The 25,422-nt window shown below is 40.2% G+C and overlaps 6 protein-coding genes across 9 annotated transcripts; 4 read left to right on the plus strand and 2 right to left on the minus strand.

The window, feature by feature from the left end:
- The first annotated feature begins 312 nt into the window (after positions 1 to 312).
- On the plus strand, positions 313 to 3,196 carry nst (phosphoglucomutase 3-like protein nst). The gene is made up of 3 exons (XM_068285815.1): positions 313 to 578; positions 1,084 to 2,533; positions 2,601 to 3,196. Exons 1-3 carry the CDS (start codon positions 478 to 480, stop codon positions 2,697 to 2,699), a joined length of 1,650 nt encoding a protein of 549 aa, XP_068141916.1. The 5' UTR covers positions 313 to 477; the 3' UTR covers positions 2,700 to 3,196.
- A 315-nt stretch (positions 3,197 to 3,511) lies between these two features.
- Positions 3,512 to 4,924, plus strand: eIF2beta (eukaryotic translation initiation factor 2 subunit beta). The gene is given in 4 exon segments (XM_068286629.1): positions 3,512 to 3,681; positions 3,809 to 3,937; positions 3,939 to 4,236; positions 4,325 to 4,924. Coding segments are annotated over 4 exon segments (966 nt in total). The 5' UTR covers positions 3,512 to 3,666; the 3' UTR covers positions 4,849 to 4,924.
- Positions 4,870 to 5,919, minus strand: ver (verrocchio). Its single transcript, XM_068286630.1, has one exon. It carries the CDS (start codon positions 5,583 to 5,585, stop codon positions 4,926 to 4,928), a length of 660 nt encoding a protein of 219 aa, XP_068142731.1. The 5' UTR covers positions 5,586 to 5,919; the 3' UTR covers positions 4,870 to 4,925.
- On the plus strand, positions 5,910 to 9,049 carry Gcn5 (Gcn5 acetyltransferase). The gene is given in 4 exon segments (XM_068286624.1): positions 5,910 to 6,323; positions 6,325 to 7,373; positions 7,450 to 8,102; positions 8,181 to 9,049. Coding segments are annotated over 4 exon segments (2,499 nt in total). The 5' UTR covers positions 5,910 to 6,056; the 3' UTR covers positions 8,711 to 9,049.
- Positions 9,050 to 11,964: 2,915 nt separating this feature from the next.
- tral (trailer hitch) lies at positions 11,965 to 18,459 on the minus strand. 4 transcript variants are annotated; one of them, XM_068286628.1, is made up of 7 exons: positions 17,917 to 18,459; positions 15,094 to 15,579; positions 14,341 to 14,855; positions 14,014 to 14,265; positions 13,716 to 13,945; positions 13,258 to 13,637; positions 11,965 to 13,122 (listed from the first exon to the last, which is right to left on the minus strand). In XM_068286628.1, the coding sequence occupies exons 1-7, from the start codon at positions 18,038 to 18,040 to the stop codon at positions 13,115 to 13,117; spliced, it is 1,995 nt and encodes a 664-aa protein (XP_068142729.1). In that variant the 5' UTR covers positions 18,041 to 18,459; the 3' UTR covers positions 11,965 to 13,114. The 4 variants fall into 4 exon arrangements, with proteins under 4 accessions (XP_068142729.1, XP_068142727.1, XP_068142728.1 ...); XM_068286626.1 differs by having other exon boundaries at positions 13,258 to 13,649; positions 17,917 to 18,458; XM_068286627.1 differs by having other exon boundaries at positions 14,341 to 14,867; positions 17,917 to 18,458.
- Positions 18,460 to 18,784: 325 nt separating this feature from the next.
- On the plus strand, positions 18,785 to 25,390 carry sti (sticky). The gene is given in 9 exon segments (XM_068286631.1): positions 18,785 to 19,231; positions 19,309 to 19,553; positions 19,617 to 19,967; positions 20,059 to 21,447; positions 21,575 to 23,047; positions 23,114 to 23,306; positions 23,362 to 23,591; positions 23,654 to 24,394; positions 24,396 to 25,390. Coding segments are annotated over 9 exon segments (5,643 nt in total). The 5' UTR covers positions 18,785 to 18,957; the 3' UTR covers positions 25,143 to 25,390.
- Positions 25,391 to 25,422: the final 32 nt, after the last annotated feature.

Consider the following 25,422-nt stretch of genomic DNA (forward strand, 5'->3'; position numbering starts at 1 on the left):
CATTTAAAAGTCCCAGATTGCAGTTTTCTATCGTCTAAACTAATAGCCATAGTACTTGTAAAAAATAGTTAGATTAATAGTATACAACTATAATCTATATCCTGTTGAGAACTGCCATAGATGATGCCAACATTTCAATTTCGAAATTGAATTTTTGAATGTTCTAAATATGCAAATTTGAAAACTAAAATTTAAAAAATGGCGCCAAGAAAGTTATGTATAATACGAACACGTAGATATTGTGTCTCGTTATCTACATGTGTTACCGTATTGTGTAGAATTTGTTCGTGCAGCTGACACGTTCCGTAAATGAAAATTACATTCAAGACGGCAGCAAGTGAAACTCGAAAGTTGTTTCCCGACCGGTTATATATATTTCGATCTTTTGGTAGTTTATTGTTGTTGTTGTTGTTTTTTTGGGTGCCACCAAGACTTGCCTTCGTTTTACCAAAGTGTGAGAGCAAAAACTGTGAAAATATGTCGATCAATTTGCGAACGGTTTACGCATTTGCCAGGGAAATGTATCCGAAACTATCCACGGAACATATTCAATATGGAACAGCTGGGTTTCGCGGCAAGTAAGTTTATAGATCAAGGAACAAAATTTGTCCACAACTAAGTGCATTAGTCAGATACGGATGGGTGTGTATATCTATGGACATGGGACCTAGTCTGCATTTGTATGTATGCATGTGTATGTGTGTGTGGGTTTGAGTGTGTGTGCAATCGTGTATTGTGTTTGACTAGTGGGCAAAAGATAAGCAGGATGAGTCCGTAGTGAGTGCACTAAATGAGTATTTTTAGATACGTGTATCTCTCGGCCTTACCTTTGCCTTTATCAATGAACATGCCCTTTTCTCGGTGATATATCTATGTATATATACATAGATACATACAGACATGTATCTATGATTGATCACTTGTATCTACACACATACACACACACGCACTTTAACTAACAGATGTATCCAAGCGAGCTTCTCCAAGATTTTTAGAAATTATGAAAGGAAACAACACTTATTCCAAGTAGACATTCGAAATCAAATGCATTTTCATTCACCTCTTCATCTTTTTGGTCAATAGGGCTGAATTTCTGGACAGCGTGATGTTCCGCATGGGAGTCCTGGCCACATTACGTTCTCGTTTCCGTTCGGGTGCTGCCATCGGCGTTATGATCACTGCCTCTCACAATCCTGAACCCGATAATGGCGTCAAACTGGTTGACCCCAAGGGCGAAATGCTTGAGGCCAGCTGGGAATCAATTGCCACAGATTTGGTTAATGTTAGCGATCAGGAATTGGAGCAGCAAGTAGCTAAGATAATCAAGGACAATAATATAGATATAACATCGAGCTCAATAGTCTATGTTGGCATGGATAATCGTTATCACAGTCCGCGCCTGCTCAAAGCAGTCGCCGATGGTGTGATAGCCCTCAAGGGCAATGTGAGAGAATATGGCATAGTGACAACGCCCATGCTCCATTATTTTGTGGTGGCAGCCAACACAAAGGAGGTCTATGGCAAGCCCACGGAAGAGGGCTACTATGACAAACTGATAACAGCCTTCAAGACGTTGCGCAATGATCAACTGGAGAATGGCAACTACAAGAATAATCTAATCTTCGATGGTGCTAATGGTGTGGGTGCTAGGAAAATGTTGCAATTCATTAAGAGGATGCAGAATTCGTTGCAAGTGACGGTTATCAATCAGGGCATTGGCCAGGGCAAAATAAATGAGGATTGCGGTGCCGACTATGTGAAAGTTCAGCAACGACCACCGAAATCCATGCCCGAAGTAGAACCCTACACCCGCTGCTGCAGTGTCGACGGCGATGCCGATCGTCTGGTCTATTTCTTCAGCAACGACAAGGGGGAATTTCAATTGCTTGACGGAGATCGCATTGCCACCCTGGTAGCCGGCTATCTGATGGATCTGGTGAAGAAGTGTCAGCTCGATTTACGTCTGGGTCTGGTCCAAACAGCCTATGCTAATGGGGCATCGACCGATTACATTGTCAACGAACTTAAAGTGCCCGTATCGTGTGTGCCCACCGGTGTCAAGCATTTGCACCACAAGGCTCTGGAATATGACATCGGTGTATATTTCGAAGCCAACGGCCATGGCACTGTGGTATTCAGCGATCATGCCAAGAGCACTGTGGCTGAGGCAGCCAAAGCCGGGGATAAACCGGACGCAAAGATCTTCTTGAAAATCATAGATCTCATTAACGAAACTGTCGGCGATGCCATCTCGGACATGCTGCTGGTCGAGACCATACTTAATCATAAGGGCTGGGATGTTAAAGACTGGATATCTACCTACACGGATCTGCCCAATCAACAGCTGAAGATTAAAGTCCAAGATCGTAATGTCATCGCAACTACTGATGCGGAAAGAGTTTGTGTGAAACCCGAGGGTCTGCAGATTGAGATTAATAAGGCGGTGTCCAACTATAAACGTGGACGTGCATTTGTTCGGCCTTCGGGAACGGAAGATGTTGTACGTGTCTATGCTGAGGCCAATACCAAAGAGGTGACTACCATTTCTAACAATCCCAAGAGCATCTAGCATTAATTTATCATATTGTCTTTTTTCTCAGGACACCGTCAGTTTAGCCCATGAGATTGGAATACTAGTTCAACGTTTGGCTGGTGGCGTTGGACCTGAGCTGGTACATCCTAATAATGCCCACCTTTAAACGCTCTCTCACATCGCTGCTGCATACATAACTATTAAATTGGCTCAGATCACAAAGTTGCATTTAAATAACGCCTAAGTCGAATTTCAAAAAAAAAAAAGAAGCTTTTTTGGCTCTCATCTCTCGTTTTTATATACATATGTATGTATGTATGCATGTGTATATGTTTTTTGACACTGGCACACACTACCTTATAAATGTTATCTATCAACACTATAATAAGAGGCAATCTATTAACTTTCTAGCGATTTTATCTATATATTTTTTATATATCTACCTACCTAATCTAACCAAACTATTTATCAATCACTTTTTTTTATATATTTAGAAATTGCAATCTATTTTCAAACTTCTTTTTCTAGTCGTCAAACTTTGCCTTGTATCTTTTTTATATACATATATTTATACATATATGTTGTTTTTGTTTTTATCTACTTTGTGTTCATTTAAGAATTAAAACAGAACGAATGAAAATGTTACGACATTTGGATGCAGAATGTGCTTGTTTTTAAATTGTGCTTCGAAGTCAAAAAGAAAAAGGAAAAACGAAAAAACCAATGTTAAATTAATAATAAAAAAAAAAAAAGAAAAAAAACATCAATTATAAACTATAACAATGCATATACAAAAATTTAAAAATGCCTTTTTGTTACACATAGTCATTAGTTAAAGTCATTGATTAAAGGAAAGTAAAAAAAATTCAAATTCCCTTAGTGTGACCGTATTATTGGAATGTTGATGGAGATAATAATCATGGGCAGTCCTAAAATGAATTCGGTGCTGCCAATATCAGTGAAAAAAACACCCCTTTTGAACTTCTGGCAACGCTCCCGGCCTGACGAACATTGCCTTGCTGTCACTACAATTGTTTAATGTTACTAATTTTCTGATGCAATATCAAAATCTAAATTAAACCAAATTGTCAGCAAGTGAAAGTGTATTTCCCCTATACTTTAATAAACTCATCATGGACGCGGAAGATGTAAGTGACAATTGAAAAAAGGGAAAGTTTGGAATCCGCATCTAAGCCTCCTGGTCTCCCAAATTTAAAGAGAAAATTGAGGTTATGGTTTTTATATATCACATATGTGTCCACTTTGTTTCCTTAGGGCTTTGATCCCACTTTACTGAAAAAGAAGAAGAAGAAGAAGACCACTTTCGATTTGGATGCTGCTTTGGGCCTAGATGGCGAAGCTGGTAAGAAGGATGATGCTAAGGATGAGTCCTTAGCGGATGGAGGGAGCCGCCGACCTGGATGACAATTTGGAACTAGATTTGGAGAGTTTCGGCAAAAAGAAGAAGAAAAAGAAGAAGCCATTCAATCTGGATGAACTTGAGGGAGCACTGCCACAAGATGGGGCTGAAGATGGCAATAATGTTGCTGGCACAGCAGCCATCGATGAGCCCGAAGAAGAGGAAATCAATTTGGACATGGACTTTTCCATGGCGAGAAAGAAGAAGAAGAGCAAGAAGAAGGATCTTGATGAGCTGTTTGCCGACAAATTGGGAGATGAGAAAAATGAGGACAAAGAAAATGGTAAGCAATAACTTCTTGAAACACTAAACAACTAACCCGGCTTAATTAACTATTTCCTTTGGGGGAAACACAATCACAATTTTTACAGTCGAGGATAATAGTTCAACCTGGGCTGGTTCGGATCGGGACTACACATACGATGAGCTACTGAAACGTGTCTTTGAGATCATATTGGACAAGAACCCCGATATGGCTGCCGGTCGTAAACCCAAATTTGTTATGCGTCCACCTCAAGTGCTTCGTGTGGGTACCAAGAAAACCTCATTTGCCAATTTTATGGATATTGCAAAAACATTGCATCGTCTGCCTAAACATTTACTTGACTTTCTATTGGCCGAATTGGGTACAAGTGGCTCAATGGACGGCAACCAGCAGCTAATCATCAAGGGTCGTTTCCAGCCCAAGCAAATTGAGAATGTGTTGCGTCGCTACATCAAGGAATATGTCACCTGCCACACATGCCGCTCCCCTGAAACGATATTGCAGAAGGACACCCGCCTTTTCTTCCTGCAGTGCGAATCCTGCGGTTCTAGATGCTCAGTGGCGAGCATCAAGTCTGGTTTCCAAGCTGTCACCGGCAAACGTGCCGCTATACGAGCAAAAACTACTTAAGCTAAACAACCAACAACTTGATTTAACACTTTTTTTCGATTTTTTATTCAATATAAAAAATAACCACTTAAACCTATCTATCTAGTCTCTTTCGTCGTGTTGGTCGTGTACCACTCAATCAGGTGATCCGTAAACGCTATCTCCATCTTACGCGTTCTATCATTATCTAAACAAAACGAAAACGCATCGAATCCCACATTTCCCCTAAAGATGTTGGGTCGGCCCTCGAGCATAAGGCTCATGCCAGGCGCTATGGCAGATGCATCGATATATTCTTTGGCTTTAAGCAAAAGACGGGCCATGCTGTCGGACAGTTTCTTGTCCTCTTCCGTTCCCGAAACGCCAGATAGCACAGTTGCCTCATTGTAGAGTGAGACAATTTGCCGGTGCTGGGCGATGTTTGAGTAAATACTGAGATCCATGGAGGCCGTGCCATCGTCTATTACGTACTTGTAAAATGATTTGTTGGGCACACATCGACCGGCCACAAAGGCATAGACAAGACACGTGTGAAAATGCCAACTCTTAGTTATAAAAACATTTGAACGAACTGCATCTTGACGGGAGCGGCTTATATCGCTCAAGGTTAAGGGAATGGCCCTATGAATCGTTGGTCCCACATTGGAAAAATTTTTATTTGCATTGTTGGCATTTGAAAGATTTGGTTTTCGTATGAAAAAGTTATCCAAAATATCTTCCAAATCACTTTCTTTGTCCCGCTCGTCCTCGGCCATCATTGCCAATATCCTTAGATTTGCGCCCAATGTGGGCGTCGCTCATGGAGCTCCTGCGAACTGGTTCACTTTGAAAAGAACCAGTGTATTTGCGATATTTCAACTAATTCCTTAAGTAAATGTTAAAAACTCCTAGTCAATATTAATTTTATCTCTCGACGTGTGTAATTTTCATAATTTAAATAACATTTTGATGATTTTGTGATTCACCTTTAGAATTTGAGTGTTTTCCCGTCCCTTCTGGTACATTCTGGGCAGACGTTACTGCAACCCTGGTAGGCATTTTCACAGTTTGTGAAATACAATTGTATGCATGTATGTGTGAGCGTTCGTACGTGCATGCGTGTGTATGTGTATGTGCTTGTGCGTATGTATGTTACAAAGTAAAACGAAAAACGGAATTTCATTTGTTCAATTTCGAGTAACGTAACGCAAAAAGGGAAACAACAAAATAAAGACAAAGTAATTATTGCAATGTCCGGTGGCCCCTCAATAACGCTCAAAAGTCAACCTATCGATGGCAGCAATAGCGGAAATGCAGCTGCTGCCCAACAGCAGCAGCAACAATCCGCAGCTAATGGCAACGGTGGAGCAGGAGCAGGAGGAGCAGCAGCAGGGGGTGCTGGAGGAGTTGGCCAAATCCAGGCGAATGGTCATGTAACGGGTGGTGCGGCCGGCGGAAGTGCCCCCCAGGAGGGTACACGTCAAAACAGCCTGCAACGCATTCAGCAGCGAAAGCAAAAAGGTTTTCAGTCTACCCATACGCCAAAAGTTGGCCAAGCTAGCCATGTATTCGGCCTGTCAATCGGACAACTGCCGTTGCACGGGATGGAAGACACCGCAAGAGAACAGGCACCGCGATGTCGAGTCCTCCTACTGTCCAGAATTCAGTGAGGAGTGTCGCAACGCTAGTTGCCGCCACCCGCTTAGATCGCACATTGCCCATTTGGATGGCATATCCAGCTCGAGTATGGATGAACTATTGGGTGCAATTATCGATATGGAGAATCTATTTATGTCCATGCAACGGGTAGAGGACGAAGATACCAAGAAGGTATACTTGTACTTGTTCCGATTATTGCGCCAATGCGTTCTCACCCGCCAGCAGGCTGTCATCCGGGGACCTTTGGGCGATCCACCATTCGAATCGCCTTGCATTACCAAAGCGGTTTTGTCTTTGGTTTTCTACAAGTACAATCATTTGAATCAAACCGAACTCCAAACTATGACGGAGGTGGCGAAAACATTTCTCAATTTTCTCAATCATTACAATTTCGAATCCCCATCGGCCCGTCGTGGAGACCTGAACCATGAAGATGCCTCCAACTATAAGATTAACTACACCCGTTGGCTGGTCTTCTGTCATGTCCCGGCATTTTGCAATTCCCTGCGTCAATTTGAAACATCGCTAGTCTTTGGACGGACTTTATTGCGGACTGTCTTCCAGTATATGTCGCAGCAGCTGAAGAAGAAATGCATCTCCGAGCGTGACCGTTTCCCGGAGGACAAGCGTTCGATTATCACACTAATGCCCAAATTCTTGGAAACCTTGAGGGCTGAACTATTGAAGGATGATTCACCCATTTGGGATGCCAGCTATAGGCCGCCAAATTCATTCGTCATCCAACAAAGAAAAAGACATCAGCAGCAGGAGGTAAACTCTGCGAATCCGCCTAGCAGTGGATCAGCAGCAACTCATGGACTGAGCAGCAGTGGCAGCAAACGGACAAGTGTCACAGGCGAACCGCTGCATAAGAGGGCCAAAAAGGAGACAATTGAACGATGCAGCAGGTTAGTTACAACTCTCTATTTGCCACCCTTACCCACTCCCTATTCTCCTTAAAACTGTTGGTCTTCTACATTTTAGCGAGAGTATGGAAGATCTGCCCACCGATGTGGTTATGCGTGCAATGAAATCCGTATCCGAATCGAAGACGACCAACAAAGCGGAAATTCTATTTCCGCAGAATGTCTCACGAGATGAAAATGTTAAAGCCGAGGAGCAGAAGCGTGCCATTGAATTCCATGTGGTGGGCAATTCGTTGGCCAAACCTGTGGATAAGCAAACAATTCTCTGGCTCCTTGGACTCCAATTGGTCTTCGCCTACCAGTTGCCCGAAATGCCGCGTGAATATATCAGTCAATTGGTGTTCGATACCAAACACAAGACACTGGCTTTAATCAAAGAGAACCAGCCAATTGGTGGCATTTGCTTTAGGCCATTCCCATCGCAGAGTTTCACCGAAATTGTCTTCTGTGCTGTGACCATGGCCGAGCAGGTTAAAGGTTATGGCACGCATTTAATGAATCATCTTAAGGATTATAGTATCCAGAGGGGTATTAAGCATTTGCTGACATTTGCCGATTGCGATGCCATCGGTTACTTTAAGAAGCAGGGTTTCTCCAAGGACATCAAACTGGCCCGTCCCGTCTATGCCGGTTTCATCAAAGAGTACGATAGCGCCACTTTGATGCACTGTGAATTGCATCCCAGCATAGTCAATACGCAGTTTATAGCAGGTTAGTTAGTTCTTCAACTCGTCAAATCAATGTTATTCCATTGAGTGCTCTAACTTTCTCTTCTCCTTCTTCTTGCAGTCATTCGGAAACAGAGTGAAATCCTTAAAGAATTGATTGCCCAACGACATAGTGAGGTTCAGAAGGTACGCACTGGTTTAACCTGTTTCAAGGAGGGTCTACCATCCATACCAGTTGAATCGATACCCGGTTTAAGGGAAATCGGCTGGAAACCACAAATGCGTCCAGCTCGCTCATCGCGTCCCCTAGAGGAATCCACGGATCCTGAGAAATTGGCCACATCGTTCGCATCTGTATTGCAGTCAGTACGTCAACATACCACTGCCTGGCCATTCCTGCGTCCGGTGACGGCCGCCGAAGTTCCCGACTATTATGATCATATTAAATATCCGATGGATCTAAAGACAATGGGTGAACGTCTCAAAAAGGGCTACTATCAGACACGTCGACTCTTTATGGCCGATATGGCACGCATATTCTCCAATTGCCGGTTCTATAATTCACCCGACACTGAATACTATCGATGTGCCAATTCGCTAGAGCGTTACTTTCAGACCAAAATGCGGGAATTGGGTCTATGGGATAAATGATGCAATGATGATGATTCGATGACTGACGACGAAGACGATCAACAGCAACAACAACAACAACACAATCATATATGATCGATATTTACGGATTCCTGCCGAATCCCTCAAACCTAATTTATTATTAAATGTTAACCTTTGCAGCAACTTAATGTACATATTCGTAAGTCCTTTTCCCATACTCGATGTATATAAACACACAAGGCATACATACATACATGCATAAACACACACCACATTAACTTTCATAAACATCTCCATAAACACATCATATGCATATGTACATACATACAAATCGATACACATCGATCGCACAAAGAAAAATTATAATCATGAACCAGACTTACCTGTATTAATTTAGAAATGAGTTGTAAAAAACAAGCACACACACACATAGATACATGGTACGGGATAATTGAATGTAAATCGATTTAAATCTTACGGCTTTAAACAAATATTTGATATGAACGTCCTCCCAATCTCTTCCTATTTGGTGATGATGTTGGTCAGATATATGAATTTATGGATTCCATTGTCTAAAATGGTATGCATCGATAAGTTTTATAATTAATACATAGATATAAGCAAAACTATTTTCCCTCCTCCCCCAATGAGCACAACATTGCAACGATCGGTCGGCGTGGTATAGACTTACATTTAGGCTCTTACAGTGAGAGAGACAGCGAGACTTGAAATTAAGTATATTCATCTCTTTCAAAACGACTCGAATATGAGCTGATTCTCTAGCCATTGTAGAAATAATTTGATAATCATTTTTGAAATCTTCTGATTCTCAATTTCCAAAATTTATCCTTATTAAGAAACTTCTTGTCCGATCCACAATAACTTGTTTTGCTTGCTATTTCGTTCCATTTTGGACCGATCGTTTCCCTTGTGTTGGACTGGCTATATTATATAGTATTTTATATATGCGTAGTCAGATTCACTCACACTTCAAACGACAGGCAAATGTTGATGCTGGATAAGGAAAATACAATATAAAAATAAAAAATAATTAATTACAAGTTATGAATCAATGTTCTCAATTAATCAAATAGATATGCATACATATCTATATATTATATATATTAAATAGTTGTAGCCATTAAGTCAAATCCGACAGTAGTTGTTAATTAAAAATGCTGTTAATAAATAATAATAATTGTAACGGAAAAAATACATAAATATTTTGCATAAATTTTTCACACAACACATTTTTATCTTACATTTTTATTGTTTCATTCATTTTTGTTGTTTTTTAACTTCCTACACTTATTTATTTGCATGCTTGTTTTTCTTTTGCTTTTTCTTTTGTTAATGAATTATATTTAGGATTTCACTTTTCATTTAATTTACTTTATTTTGGTTTTTAGTAAACATTTCTTTGTTTAATAATTGTATTTTTTTTTTGTTTGTTTTTGTTTTGTTTCTTTTGTGATTTACCATAAAGTTAATAAAGTTATAGTTGGTTTCTCGCATAAGTGATTTGGATTGGGTTATCTTCAAATTGTTAATGCCATTGGACTTAACAACATGTGGAAAGAGAAGAATGGATGGGTATAGAGCTAGGGAGAGGAGATAAAGGATAAAGGTATAGTTTAATGAAAATGTGTTAACTATAGTGTGAAATTTTTAATTTTTTTTTTTTTTTTAGTATTTCAGTTTGTTTCTTCTTTATGGTTTTATTTTTTACGTTTTATTCTTTACAATTTTGATGCCTGCCCGTTTTGCGAAATGTGAAATAGGATTTGAATTATTTCTGTACATACATCAATGGGAGGAAGGGATTCATTAATAATAGCTTGTGTATTTGGAGATTAAGGTCTTGCTTCGTGGGAGATATACAATTGTTTTTCGTTCTTTAAATACAATATAATTAACGTTTACATATAATACAGAAAACCAACACTAAATTTGCTTCTCGCCTATACAAATTGGAGAAGTTTTCTGATCAATATGGTTTGTGCTGCAACAAAGATTACATCCAATTTGTTTTCTTTTAATCAAGGCAAACGAACAGGTCGATCAGACCAAATACCAAGAATCAATCCATGGCAATATTTGAGATCATTAAAATTTTTTATGAAAATGTTTTCCATATCGAAACTAATTTCATTCATTTATTATCCCAGAGATCAGTTGTGCCATTATGTTTATTTTTTGGGTCTTTATCTTTTAGAATGTGTCTGATTCGGTTACGATTGATCTTAGGTATAACTTGAGCTCATTTAGTTTGGAATTACACGTCTCTCTGTTTCTATTTTCGGTACATCGGGAGAATCTTGAGAACAATTATTTTATGAAATTGGGAATCGGTTTGGAAAAATACTTTATGTTTTTCATAAGATCTTAAATATAACCACAAGACGTGTTTTCGTGTTCTTCGTATGTATGTGTGTGTATGTTTTTCAAACTTTTTAAAAGCTATAGACAAATCTTGATACTTGCATCGATCGACCCTAGTGTAATTCGAGAGTTCACGTTATCTTTGCAGAAAAAATTTCGATATCTCTCTCTATGAAAAAAAAAAAAAAAACACTTGTTGCCTTTTGATTGATTGAGAAGAACAAACAAAAAGATATAAATTAAGTTAGATAGATAATATATAAGCATTGGGATAAAACGTTATTCTCTATACACACCAAATGGAAAAATAATCGGCTGTCGATTATATATCAATTTATATACTTTGCCTGGACATATTATATGTATGTGTAGTATACACAGACTATATCGCATATATAGAAACAATAATTGTGCATATAAGCGATATATACTTCTACTGTACATCTCTTTATCAGGCTGTCTTGATCTTCTTGTTGCTCTATAAATTAATGGAATTGCTCAACTAATGACAAAAATTTTTTTGTTTCAATTGGTTTTCTTTTTCTTTTTTTTTTTTTTTTTTTTTGTTTCTTATCTCTTTTGTATACATTACAATTTTCGACTTTCTCGTATTTTGTGTATGTGAATAATTCTAGTTTGTTGCAGTTGTTCAAAACGTTTTCTTTTCTTTTTTACAATTTTATTCTTATTATGTTTGTTGCTAGATTTTAATTCCATTTTGTAATTGGTTGTTTCTTTGTTTTTTGTTTGCTTTCGCATTTCCATGTTTAAAATTTGTCTTAAAAAATTATGATTTAAATGCTAGTAAAACGCTTTGAATTTTTTCTTTTCTTTATCTCTCTCTATCTTGTATTCAGCTTCTTTTTCTTTTTTGTTGTTGACGACGCCCACAGAAACAAAAGTGCATAAAGTGAAGAATATTACAATAAACGTTTTTTTCTCAAGTTAAAAAAAAAAAAAAAGAATGTATATATATATATTGTACGTTAATTATAATAATAATAATGATGAACATGCGAAATTAGGCTTTAGTTTTATTACTTTTAATAGAGGGTGGTGTGGTGGGGTGACTTGGGAGATGATATCCATTTTTTAATTCATCTGATTTAATTTAAACATAATCCTCTCGAGTGTTGCGTTTGGGCGAGGGAGGGGCTAGGGGAAAGTTGGCAGGGGCTGGTGGTGAGAGGGTTATATATTATTTTCCTTTTCCGTTATATCTCTTTGTTTTTTCTTTTATATATGTATAACTCTCACTTTCTCTATCTCTATCTCTCTCTCACTATCGCTCTTCATAAAGACTTATAGTTAATATTTTCTCTTCACATTTTTATTCCTAAATATATATATGTATATATATATATATATGTATGCAAGTAGAGGTGTATTGTTTGTTAGTGTGTGTGTGTGTGTGTTTGTAAGTGTCTGTGTGTGCATATTCTTCTCAATTTAACGCGTGTCCTTCTGTTCGATCGTTCGTTTGTTATCTTTCTGCTCTGTTCTGGCCATTTCCTTTATTATTTTTATCTTTATTTTTTTGTTTCCTTTTTTTTACACATAAAAATCTAACAATTGAGGGGGCTGGGCGGGGCAGGGGGAAATATGGCCGTGCGCTGATAAATCAATCACACAAAGCAACACGGTTTTTGGGCCCGCGCACAGGACGTCATGAGCGTGTTACAACACTAAGTAAAAATTATACAATTTATGCCATTATTTTCAATTTCTTTTTGCGTTTTCTTAATTATTCTTTTCTTCTCTTTCTTCATTTAGTTTTTTCTTTCTTTTTTCGTTTTTTTTTTTTTTTTTTTTTTTTTGTTTTTTTTTTTTTTAAGATCCATATAACTCGAAGTTCCTGACGGTCGGTCGGTCGGTCGGCCTGTTGATTGTTGTTGTGCTTTTGCCCCATTTTTAGCGTTGCCTTCTTCTTGACGTTGATGAGTAGGAGGATGAGAGCTGCGTTTTCCGATTGTTGTTGTTGTTCTTATTGTTGATAATTCTCCATCTGGTTTTCTTCTGATTATTTAAAGTGGCGATCCACTGCTGTTGTTGCCTGCGACATTATTGAGCTATACAAATCGGTAAGAAATAGATCCATTGATTAACCAAAAAATCTCTAAATCCATGACAAACAATTAGTAGCTGGATCGAGAAACAACTAGTCAAAAGCTCAATTGACATGTTTTTGTTTCATTTGTACTTACAAACTGCCACCGCTTGTTGCGTCTGCTGCTCGGGCAATATGGTTGTGGCCGATGATTTTGTCGTTGTGTTGTTGGTTGTGGTGGTGGTGGCCGCTGTTGTGGCTGCTGTTACTTCCGTATTGTTGGCTGCTGCCTTAAGTGCTGCTGCAGTATTTGCTCCTCCTCCATTGCCATTGGTAATATTACTCGGACGTCCATTGTTGTTGTTGTTATGCTGACGATTGTTGCTGCGATTGCGATAATTGCCACCGCCAATGCGATAATTGTTGCGATTGTAGCCTGGAGCACCACCAGCATAGCCACCACCATTGCCACCGGCTCCTCCGTTGCCACCCATGGCGTTGCCATTATTGTTATAATAATGATTACGTCCGCGATAGCTATAGGCGAAACTAAAAAGAATTGAAAATATATTCGAATATTTTCCAATCCCTGTAAAGATTGATGATGATTCTTACCTTCCACGACGTGTCGAGGAGACGCCAAAGGTTTCAGTATTCAATTTACGTTCCTGACGCCAATCATTCTTCTTATTCTTGCTCCGATCCTGAGCTGCCTCGCATGAGATGTTATCAAAGAATGATTTGGTCTTATCATAGCCCACATGCACATCTTCATCTTCGGGCTCATGTTCACCGGCTCCGGTCTCATTGCCAGAGTCATCTTTTTTGTCTGTCTCGCCATTCAACTGTTTTAAGAAACAAACAGAAGTCAACAAACAAGCTCCAAGTCAAGCCACTGAAAGATTCTGCTTACTTGCTCAGTGGTAACTGTAGTTGTTGTTCCTGCACCGGCTACAGATGCTCCTGTTCCTCCCACACCTGTTGTGGCTCCCGGTGTAGTTGCAGTTGCTGATGTCTTAGGGCAAGCTTCATCACCAACTTTAAGCTTGGCCAATTGAGAGCGCAATTCCTCAAATTTATTATTGGCCTGTTCGAAATCAAAGTCTCCTTCAAACTTGATTTTGTTTCGTGGCTTATTTTGATTTGCAGACTGCGGACGATAGCCCTTAAAATAAAATAAGAGGGAACATGGTGGCGTTTTAAAGATATATGTCAGAGACTTGGCAGTTCTATCTTTTACCTGATTGGGTCGCATGGGTCCACGTCCGGGCATGCCACGATTACGCATCATCATATTGTTGGCATTTTGTGATCCACCGCGTTGCATATGCCAGCCGCCGCCACCGCCATTGTTACCACCTCCGTTGCCATTTCCACCACGTTGTTGTTGCTGTTGCTGCTGCTGTTGAATTCCACCACGTTGGCGCTGATTTCCATTGTTGTAGTTACTATTTTGGCCATAATTATTATCCATTTGACGGCCCGAATCACGACGATCGCGTTGCTGATGTTGCTGATTGTAAAAATCGTTGGTGTTGTTACCGCCACGTTGTTGTTGTTGCATATTGTTGTTGTTGGGTCCCCCGCCGCCACGTTGTTGTTGTTGCTGCTGATGGTTCTGGCGCTTATGTCCTGCATCGCGCGCATTGCCATGTTGTTGTTGCTGCTGTTGCTGATGTTGCTGGTTAAGCTCAGCTGTGGGACTGACAATCAGACTGATGGGCGTCGTGGATCGCGAAGCTCCGGCAAGCATATCTAAAACAGATACTACACATATAGACGGCGCAGAGACGAATATAAATGATGTGTAGGGCAGTGTATATTAGAAAGTGTGTGGGTGTCTGTGTGTGATTTTTGTACAGGAAATGCAACCAACTAGGCATTAGAAGGGTAACCACTACCACTACACTAGGTTAAACACCAATCTTTAGGTTTGGTTGCATTCCCGGATTTTAAAGAGAAAATAAAACTAAAAGATCTCTTAAATACTCACTCGGCTGTTTTTGCTGTTGCTGCTGCTGGGATGGCTTTTGCTGCTGTTGTTGTTGCTGATTACCTCCGCCAAGATGCATGAAGGGTCCTCCACTGCCGACAGGAGCTTGTTGTGGAGCTCCGGGAGCCAATGATCCAGCCAATCCGGGGGCGGCGGCTAAGTTACCAAACGGATTACCGTTGCCGTATGGAGGAACTCCTCCACCGCCACCGCCTCCACCCATGGATGGTTGTTGTTGTTGCTGCTGCTGTTGTTGTTGCTGCTGTTGATTTGGCATGGGAAAATGTTGCGGCGGCATGACCTGAGGTGGTCCATTCTGCAACTGGGCCTGCATAATAGCCGGATCATTGTGATGCGGCAACGTATGATTATTAACCACTCGTATATCCTTAATATCGGAGCCACGGAACAAAATGTAGTCATAGATTTGCGACTGAGGAGCTATTTGAAATTGGGTCTCACGATCTTCCGTTCCAAAGGAGCGCACTAAACGGTGGGAAAAAAGGAAAGAGAAGAGATATAAGAGGTTAAGTTACAGTTTCCTTTCGGCTCATCCTCTTTCTCCATTACCACCATCTTCAAATATAACCTCATGTACACACGCTGCTTACAATGTATAACGGCACTTCGCACTTAACTGTTAGCTGGCGCCAAAATTTCTTTCTTTTGCTTTGCTCCCCCTTCCCCCTTTGGAGATTGACACATCTTTTGCCAAGGAAGTTACACAGACAGACCTACATACACATATATGAATATATACATATATGTATATATGATGTAAAATGCAAAGCAACACTGTACAGCAAGAGCACTAACCGGAGGCCAACATGACAAACACAAAGCATAAGTGAGAGCGGCAGCGAGAGCTATAAAGAGAGCGAGCAAAAGAGAGGGCGAGTGAATGCACTCTCTCTGTGCTGTGCAATGCCAGCAGCCAAATTACTGTAAAATCTAAAAAAAAAAAAAAACACACACACACAAAATGTAACAAAAAAAAAAAAAAATGAAGAAACCATTTTTTTTTTTTTGGTACCCCCTTCTCTACCACCTACAATATTCGCTTCACCGTTTACTTTTTTCAAACCGAAGTGGCCCCAGATTACGACATACTTACATACAGTGGCTCACAGCTTATTTCGTGCAGGGGTGCAGTAAAACTTTAACAGCGTGTACCTCTTAAACTATTGAAGATATCAAAAAATTTAAATGCAGTTTTATTTAGTGATCATTTATACTATATTTAGGTACTTTATTGTTTTTCTTACTTATAAAATAACTTTTAAGAATTAAAAAAATGAACATTGGTGGCTTTTTCTATGTCACAGCTTATTTCGTGCACTGCACTTAACCTTAGAAATTATTTTAAACAAATTAATATAGTATTTGGTTGGACCCCCATTTTGTTTAATGACCTCTTTAATGCATGTTTCCATCAAGGAAACCAACGTTTTTTTGACTTTAGTGGATATTTTTCCATACTCTTCCATTAGTGCTTTTTTAAGGTCATTTTTATTGGAAATTGACCTTTTCCGGATGGTCACGTCCAATATTGCCCACAAATTTTCAATCCCATTAAAGTCAGGAAACTGGACATGAGGACTGACCACATCTGGGCAATCCCAGATCAACCAGGACTGGACAATGGCGGATTTGTGTTTTGGGTCATTGTCTTGATAAAAACGGAATCGGCCCTCTAGACCCAATTTCTCTGCACTTTGAAGTAAATTATCCTTTAAAACTGATAGATACATATGTCTGTCCATTGTTCCTTCGATCAAAACCAGGATTCCAACTCCCGAAGCCGACATGCATGCCCAAACCATGACACTTCCACCGCCATGTTTCATAGAGGGCTCATAGTGTCGAGTAACATTTGCCAAGGATCATGTTTCCCGCTCAATTTCTTTCTGGAATGAAGTAATATATGCAGATGAATCCAAATTCAATATCCTTAGGTCGGATTCGATGCAATATGTTCGGCGCCAACGAAATACCGGGCTTCATAATCAGAACTTAAACCCCACTATGAAACATGGCGGTTGAAGTGTCATGGTTTGGGCATGCATGTCGGCTTCGGGAGTTGGAATCCTGGTTTTGATCGAAGGAACAATGGACAGACATATGTATCTATCAGTTTTAAAGGATAATTTACTTCAAAGTGCAGAGAAATTGGGTCTAGAGGGCCGATTCCGTTTTTATCAAGACAATGACCCAAAACACAAATCCGCCATTGTCCAGTCCTGGTTGATCTGGGATTGCCCAGATGTGGTCAGTCCTCATGTCCAGTTTCCTGACTTTAATGGGATTGAAAATTTGTGGGCAATATTGGACGTGACCATCCGGAAAAGGTCAATTTCCAATAAAAATGACCTTAAAAAAGCACTAATGGAAGAGTATGGAAAAATATCCACTAAAGTCAAAAAAACGTTGGTTTCCTTGATGGAAACATGCATTAAAGAGGTCATTAAACAAAATGGGGGTCCAACCAAATACTATATTAATTTGTTTAAAATAATTTCTAAGGTTAAGTGCAGTGCACGAAATAAGCTGTGACATAGAAAAAGCCACCAATGTTCATTTTTTTAATTCTTAAAAGTTATTTTATAAGTAAGAAAAACAATAAAGTACCTAAATATAGTATAAATGATCACTAAATAAAACTGCATTTAAATTTTTTTGATATCTTCAATAGTTTAAGAGGTACACGCTGTTAAAGTTTTACTGCACCCCTGCACGAAATAAGCTGTGAGCCACTGTATGTATGTCTATACATACATATACATATGTACATACGTATGTATGTACGATTGTTCATTTACTTACCACTGGACAGCGCTATGGTGCACTCTTGCGGATCCACCGTATACAAACGTCCCTCATATCGTATATCCGCCTTTGATATTAGACTAATTTTGGAGCCCAATTCCGGCAATCCTCCACCACTCATAATGATATTTTCTTAATTTTCCACAAAATTCACAAAACTTGTATGTATTTATGTATATAAAAGTTTGCCAACAACGAGTATTGGTTGGTTGCTGCTGCTGCTGCGCTGCAGCGGTATCAACTTTTTCTTTCTTTTTTTTCTTTTTATTTCCACTGCCTTCTTTCGACGTTGACAAGCACGCAATTACATTCCAGTTCCAGTTTCAAAAATTAGAAGACGCTTTTAATGGTTTCCGTTTTTGCTGGCAATATTCGGCAATTGCCACACAATTAGCCAAAAAAAATTGTAGCTGTCTGTGGATTGTTGGTCGGCAGCACACACGCAATTATAAATGTCTCAAATTCGCAATTCGTATGCAGAGAAAATCTTTTCACCTTCCGTCTGCAAAAACCTACCCGTCGAAAGTGGAAAGAACTTGAGCGAGCATCCGCAGAACTCGTTTTTTCGCTTGCTATTTCGTAGTGTTGAGCAGTGGTGGCACAATTTGTAGCGAGAAGATCCAGGGCTGCAGGCCGGCATTTTCGATAAAAATATAAAACTATAGTAGCCCTTTTCATCGAAAAAATTCACTTGTTTTGACCAATTTTACTAAAAATAGTAACTAACACGCTTTCTCCTTCAAATGGCATGCATTTAGAACAAATCGATATAGACTTTTGCAACTGAAATAATATCAGTATTTTTCGTCCGGTTTTCTCGCTGCCATCACTCTCGATAAAAATATTAATCAATTTGTCGCCCGCGCAATCGCGTGTGCAGCCCTGTGCTTGGCTTCTTCGACGAGAATTTTCGCATTCAAAACGTACGCGGCGTCAAGTAAGTCTGAGAATAGCAGCTGCAAATCATCTTTGTTTCGATATATGTAATTGAAATGGAGTTTTAGAAAACAAATAGTTAAAGGGAAATAGAAATTTAAAATGCTGCCACCCAAGCGTGATCCCATAAGTGTTCGCACAGCGCGATTAAACAATCTAATCCTTGGCAAAGGACAAGGCGTCCCACAGAAGTCGGGAAATTCAGGCGGCGCTAGTGTCAGACGTAGTGTTTTACCCGTCAGCACAGTAAGCGCATCTGTCGCCGAGGCCATCTGTCGGGAGGGCCTTCTTGATGCATTCTGCTTGCTGTACAATGAGTGTGACAAGGATCAGTTAAAAAAGCGAGATCGCAACATATCGGAATTTGTCAACAAATGTAAGTCTTGAGCTACCTTCTGCCAGCTTTTCTTTGCCTCTCTGTTCATCACCTTATGCATTTCCATTCGTTTCCAGTTCGTCCCATTGTAGAGGAGACCCGCCAGCTACGCGTTAATATCGATGATTTTATTGTCAAGACTCTGATTGGGAAAGGTTACTTCGGAAATGTTCATTTGGTGATAGAGCGTGAGACCTCCGATGTCTATGCCATGAAGAAGGTTAAGAAATCCGTGGTGACTACCTCACAAGTAAAGGAGGAGCGCGATATAATGGCTAGACGACAGTCTGAATGGTTGATAAACTTGCAATATGCCTTTCAGGTAGATTCTTTTTTCTAATCTAGTTTTGTCCACTCTTTCAATTTTTATTGCTCTTCCATTTAGGATAATGATCATCTGTACTTGGTTATGGAGTACATGCCTGGAGGGGATTTGCTCAGTTTAATGTCACGTCATGGTCCCTTTGATGAGGATCTGGCACGCTTTTATTTGGCTGAATTAACACTGGCCTTGCATGCCCTGCATAGCATGGGTTATGTCCATCGTGATATTAAGCCAGAGAATATACTAATCGATCGTCTTGGTCATATAAAATTAGCTGATTTTGGCAATGCTGCGGAACTGGATCGTGATGGTCATGTCTTAAGTTTGTCCCCAGTGGGAACACCGGATTATATTGCTCCCGAATTACTGCAAACTATATCGACTTACAAGCTATCCAAGTCGATGCATGATGTGAGTTCAAGTGTATGTTTGAATACTAATCCCATCTGATCCAATTATATTACTGGGAGATATATACTTACATATTTCTCTAATATTTTAGGTAAGTTGTGATTACTGGTCCATGGGTATAATTGGCTACGAGCTAATGTGTGATATAACACCATTCCATGATGATAATGTCCATGATACATATTCCAAAATCCTCTCGCACTGCGAGGAGAGCCACCTAAAGGAGTTAATTACATTTCCCAGCGACTTGAAGGTGTCTGCCAATTATAAGAATTTAATTGAATCTCTGGTCACAAATCCTTCGAAACGATTGACCTACAATCAATTGGTGAAGCATCCGTTCTTCGATCACATACAATGGAACACTTTACGTTCACAAGTACCACCCATTATGCCCACCATTAAGTCTGATGATGACACTTCCAATTTTGAAGACGGTGGCTCCAGACACAAGGGTAGGCGTGATCAAAAAGCCGTTGCCAGCAAGAAATCCTTGACAACCAATATGAAATCCCATGATTTTAGTGGCAAGGATTTGCCATTCATTGGTTACAGTTTTGTCCATATGGAAAAGCAGACATCGGCGTCATCAGCTTCACCAAATCATGATGCCAAACTGCAAGAGAAACTTAAGGATTTGCAGCAGAAGTTAAAGTTACGTGAAACCGAAATAGCCATGCTTAAAAAGGATCTGCAGCGAGCTCAACAATCGCTCAAGCAGACCGATACAAAGTCTCCAGTGCTTGTCGAAGCCAAAATGGAAATCAAAAAGCTGCAACAAATTATTAAAGAGAAAACCATCGAATTGGCCCATTGTAATACACAAATTAAAACTCTGCAAAGCTCAGCCAAAATTGATGAAGAAATGTGGTCCAAGAAGGAGGCCACTATTACAGATCTTTTGCGTTTGAATCGTCAGAAATATGAGGAGGCGAAAATTGCCTCCGAACAAAGATATGAAAAGCAATTAACTGAAAAGAAGCAAGAATTGGCCAGTTGCCTACAAAAAATGGAAGGTCGTGAGTTAGAATTCAATGCCAAAAATGATGAGTGCAAGCATCTAAGCGATAAATTAAAGAACTACATTGAAATGTTAAAGCAAATGAAGGAGCAAAATCTCCAGGCAGAAATTAAACAGGATAAGCAACGTACCCAATTGACTGAAAACTATGAGAAGAAGCTCGACGAATTGAACCAAAAGCTGAGGCAATCCAAAGATACACATCGTCGTACAACTTTAGAGTTGCAAGATGTGCGCAATCAATTAAATGATACCGTATCCAGTTCAAAATCCACTCAAGAAGCCAAGCAGGCAACCCAGCGTAATCTCGAGGAGCTATTAAAGCGTCTTGATCGTGAAATAGCAGCCAATAATGAGTTGCATTCGGCCAATGCCCAATTGAACGCAGAATTAAAATCCAAGGACAAGGAAATGCAGGAACAACAGACTGAATGTCAGCGCTTGGAACGAGAATTACAGGTATTACATTTCCCTTCTCTTCCCTTTTGTCAAATACGTCAAAATAGCATGCTAGTTGTTTGCTGTCAACTGGGATGAACTTTTGTTTAAGTATTAAACACACATTTTTCTTGTCATTCTCTCACAGCTTGCCGAGTGTCGTTGTCATATTGCTGAATCATCGTTAGCCTCCCAAACAGCTTCCCCTTATGAAACAGCGCCTGGCTCCTTGACTGAGCTACATACGATTGGAGATCAATTACGAGCGGATTTGGAGGCCGCCAAGGAGGCGGAAAGTCAACAGAAAGTTCGAGCTGATAAATTGCAGACTTTGGTTACCAAACTGGAGGAACAACTGGAGCATTTCAATGAGCAGAGTAATTTATTGGTGGCAAAGAGAACCCCACCTGATGCGGTAGGTGATATGTTGGAGCGTCAGAATGAGAAATTGGAAGATAAATTGGCTACAGTCCGTGAGCAAATGATTGTTGAGCGTCAAGCGGCTCGTACTGCAAATCTTTCCCTATGGAAAGTGGAAAAGCAGCTCGAAGAGACTTTGTCGCAAAATAAATTGCTGACCCGTCGTATGGAACTGACCGAGGATCGTGTCAAGAAGGCCCAGACTGAGCGGGACGAGGCTCAGCGTGTGCTTAAGTTCTCACATGAAGAGACTCGTCAGCGAGAGTCACGCATAGACGAGCTAAAGGAGGAACTAGCTGCCTCCAAACGGGATGTCATGAAGGAGCATCGTTTATGGGAGAAGGCAGAGCAGGAGCGAATTAAGTCCAAATCGGAAATCATAGAACATTTGGCCAAAATCCATAGCTTAGAACAGCAGGCTACAGATCTGCGCCAAAAGCTGCAGCAGGCCAATTCACGCATCGATAGCTTGACTCTGGATCAGAAGAGATTGCAGCGAGAGTTGAAGGAGGAGCACGATCGTAGCGCTTCACTAGGCGCTGAATCCACTGCGCTTCGCAAAGAGGTCAAACAGCTCACAGAGAATTTCCAACGTTTGAAATATGCCTGCAGCATTACGGACAACCAGATAACTGAACTGGAGTCTCTCTTGACCAGTGAACAGGCACGAAATAAAACTCAAAAGACGCAGCTCGATGCCTGCCATTGCAAACTGCGCGAACGCGACAATCAACTCACCCAGTTACGTGAAGAATTAGCCGCCATGGAGTCGGATAAGCGTCTGATCGAACAGCGTTCCAAATTGGTAACAACTGCCCTCGAGGATATGGAATTGACGCTAGCAGATGTTCAAAAGAAAATGATCAATCAGCAGAGTCAATTGGTGGAGCAAACCAATGCCTTGTATACTGCTGAAGAGCGCATTTCCCAGTTAGATGCGGACAACACAAATTATCAATCAGAACTCTCGGATTATAAGAAGGATAATACTCGTATATTGAGTGAACTTTTCCATCGTAAAGAGGAAATAGGTAATTTGCAGGCAGAGATCAAGGACTTGCAAAGCACTCAATCGGATTTAAATGCTGAAATCGATGAGCTCCAAGACATGCTGACCGAGAAGGAACAATTCTATGTGCAGCGTGATATTAAGGCCACGGCCACATTGGCTCAGCATAAGAAATTGATTGACTATTTACAGGTGGGACAAATTAACTCATTTCCCCTTCAGCATTTTTTTTCAACTATCTTTAACTACTTTTGATAGCTTCAAGTGGAAGATCTGTCTGCCAAAAAGAAGAAAACACTGGCCGATAAAATATTTGGTAGTCACACCAGCAAAGAGAACATTTCACCAAATGATGTTGAATCTTGTATTCTCTATCGTACTCTTAAAGAGGAGCTTCGCCGCGAACAGAAAATGAATAAGACATTGAAAGAGCAACTGGAGCAAGTGGATGGTAAGTTACCGATGCTACTAAACAAGAAATTTATTTATTAAATTACCTATTTCAGGCCAAGCCGCCTTGCGTTCACAACGTAAATTAACTCATGATGAGAACGAGGATCAACAAGTTAAGCAGCGACCTGTAAGCATAGCCGTCTTGCCACATTCACCACGAAAACAGCACCAACAAGGATCACCTGTGAAGCGTGCCACCAGTCAGGTAGAACTCAGAAGTTCTTCTACAAAAGTTCACATCCATTCGGAACGAAAATCACCCAAAAAGATTACCGAAAAGAAAGTAAGTCTTAGAGAGAGAATATTGGCTGAAAATGTTGACCTAATATTTGTTTTAATAAAAAGGAACCAGCAGCAACTAATCAATTACCGGAGACAGGTCATCATCGTTTTGAATTGGCACTACAGGAGTCGAAATTGGATGCTTTGAATTGTATTGTTTGTGATCAGCCTATGATTGCTGGCTCATCCTTTTGGCGTTGTCGGGAATGCAAGGATGTTTGCCATCGCAAGTGTCGTTCGAGTGTAACCTCCAGTTGTGGTAGCGAAACCCAAAAAGCCACTGCTCCACCAGCTGATGCCATGAGTCTGACATCAACTGAAGTAGATCTAAACAGTTTGGATACAATGGACAACAATCGTGAGGTTGGGGGAGGAGGCGGCTGTGGAAGTGTTGCAGATTACTTGGGCACGTTAGTATACAATGGTAACGAGCAGATGAAGAGTGAATCACCAGATATTGAGGTGAACTGTCTTTTCGAGGTGGTTGAACAAAAGATTCTTCTACTGGGCTGTAATAATGGCCTTTATGCCTATCACATGAGTAATCAACGTTTGATTCATATAGCCGGCATAGTTTCGGTTGCCCACATATCCATATCCACACGCCTGGCCAAGGCCATTATGGTGGATACAGCAGGCGAAAAGCTGTATCAGTGCGACTATCGTCAGCTGGAGTCACGCTGCCAGAGCTTCAATGCTTGCCATAAACCAGCTCTAGAAACTGCTGTCATCGAATTGCCTTTTGCCAATCGCACGGCCAGTGAGAAATGGAAATTGGTGGAAATATCCAATGAATCGGAGAACCCCCTTGGACTCGGTGGCCATAGCGGCGACCTCAACTCGCATAGTTATATTGAAATATGACTCGAAATTGCATAAATTCAAGCCAGTGCGTGCCCTGGACACCGCCACGCCTGTCACCTCGATCTTTTTTACACGCCACTCGGCTATCGTTAGTTCGGACAAATTCTATGAAATCGATTTGGATAACTATGGAGCCGAGGAATTTGTTGATCTCGCAGACAAGTCCATGCAGCACACCTCCAATTGTCAACCCTTCGTGGCTGTACGCATTTCCAAGCAAGAGTATTTACTTTGCTTCTCCGAATGCGGTGTATTTGTCGATGAGTTCGGCTGTCGTTCGCGTCCGTATGATCTAAATTGGGTGTATGCCCCTACAGGATTTGTCTATCGCGAACCATTCCTTTATGTGGCCCACTATCAGTGTGTGCAAATTATCAGATTGCATCGTTCTTACAGCAAAGAAGTGGCTACCAATGGCAATAGTTCGGAATCAAGTGAATCACCGGATTTGCATCGCGTTTATTTACCCCATCATATGTCCACACTGTTGGGAAATAGTGGCGAAGTAAATCTCTATGCCATGGCGACGGATCAACATCATCATCCAGACAAGGCAGGACGTCAGAAGATCTATCTTTTGGATTCATTGCTGGCATTTAAAAAGAAACTAAATGTCTCCATGGAGACTATATCATCGGTGGCCACGTCTGTGACATTGGGTTCATGTTTGACCACAGATAGCTCCTAAGTTTTTTTTTAACGTATATTAAATGTATACAAATATTTGTATTTTAATTTTAGAACATTTTGTGCTAGTTTTAACACAAATAAATGTAACAAAATTTCAATATATAATACATGCAATTTAAGTATAATAATTTCTGTTGGCGAAATATGTTTCTCACATTTCCCTAAAAATTAACTCTTTTGTTAGTTGATAGTTTTAGAAATAAGTCCTTTTGAAGATTAATAAAACATCGTTTTTTTTCAAATTTACTTTCGAATGGCCGTTACTCTTTTGAGCTAGA

Source organism: Drosophila tropicalis, unplaced genomic scaffold (assembly GCF_018151085.1).
Source record: "Drosophila tropicalis isolate 14030-0801.00 unplaced genomic scaffold, ASM1815108v1 contig_443, whole genome shotgun sequence".
NCBI classification, from domain to species: Eukaryota; Metazoa; Arthropoda; class Insecta; order Diptera; family Drosophilidae; genus Drosophila; species Drosophila tropicalis.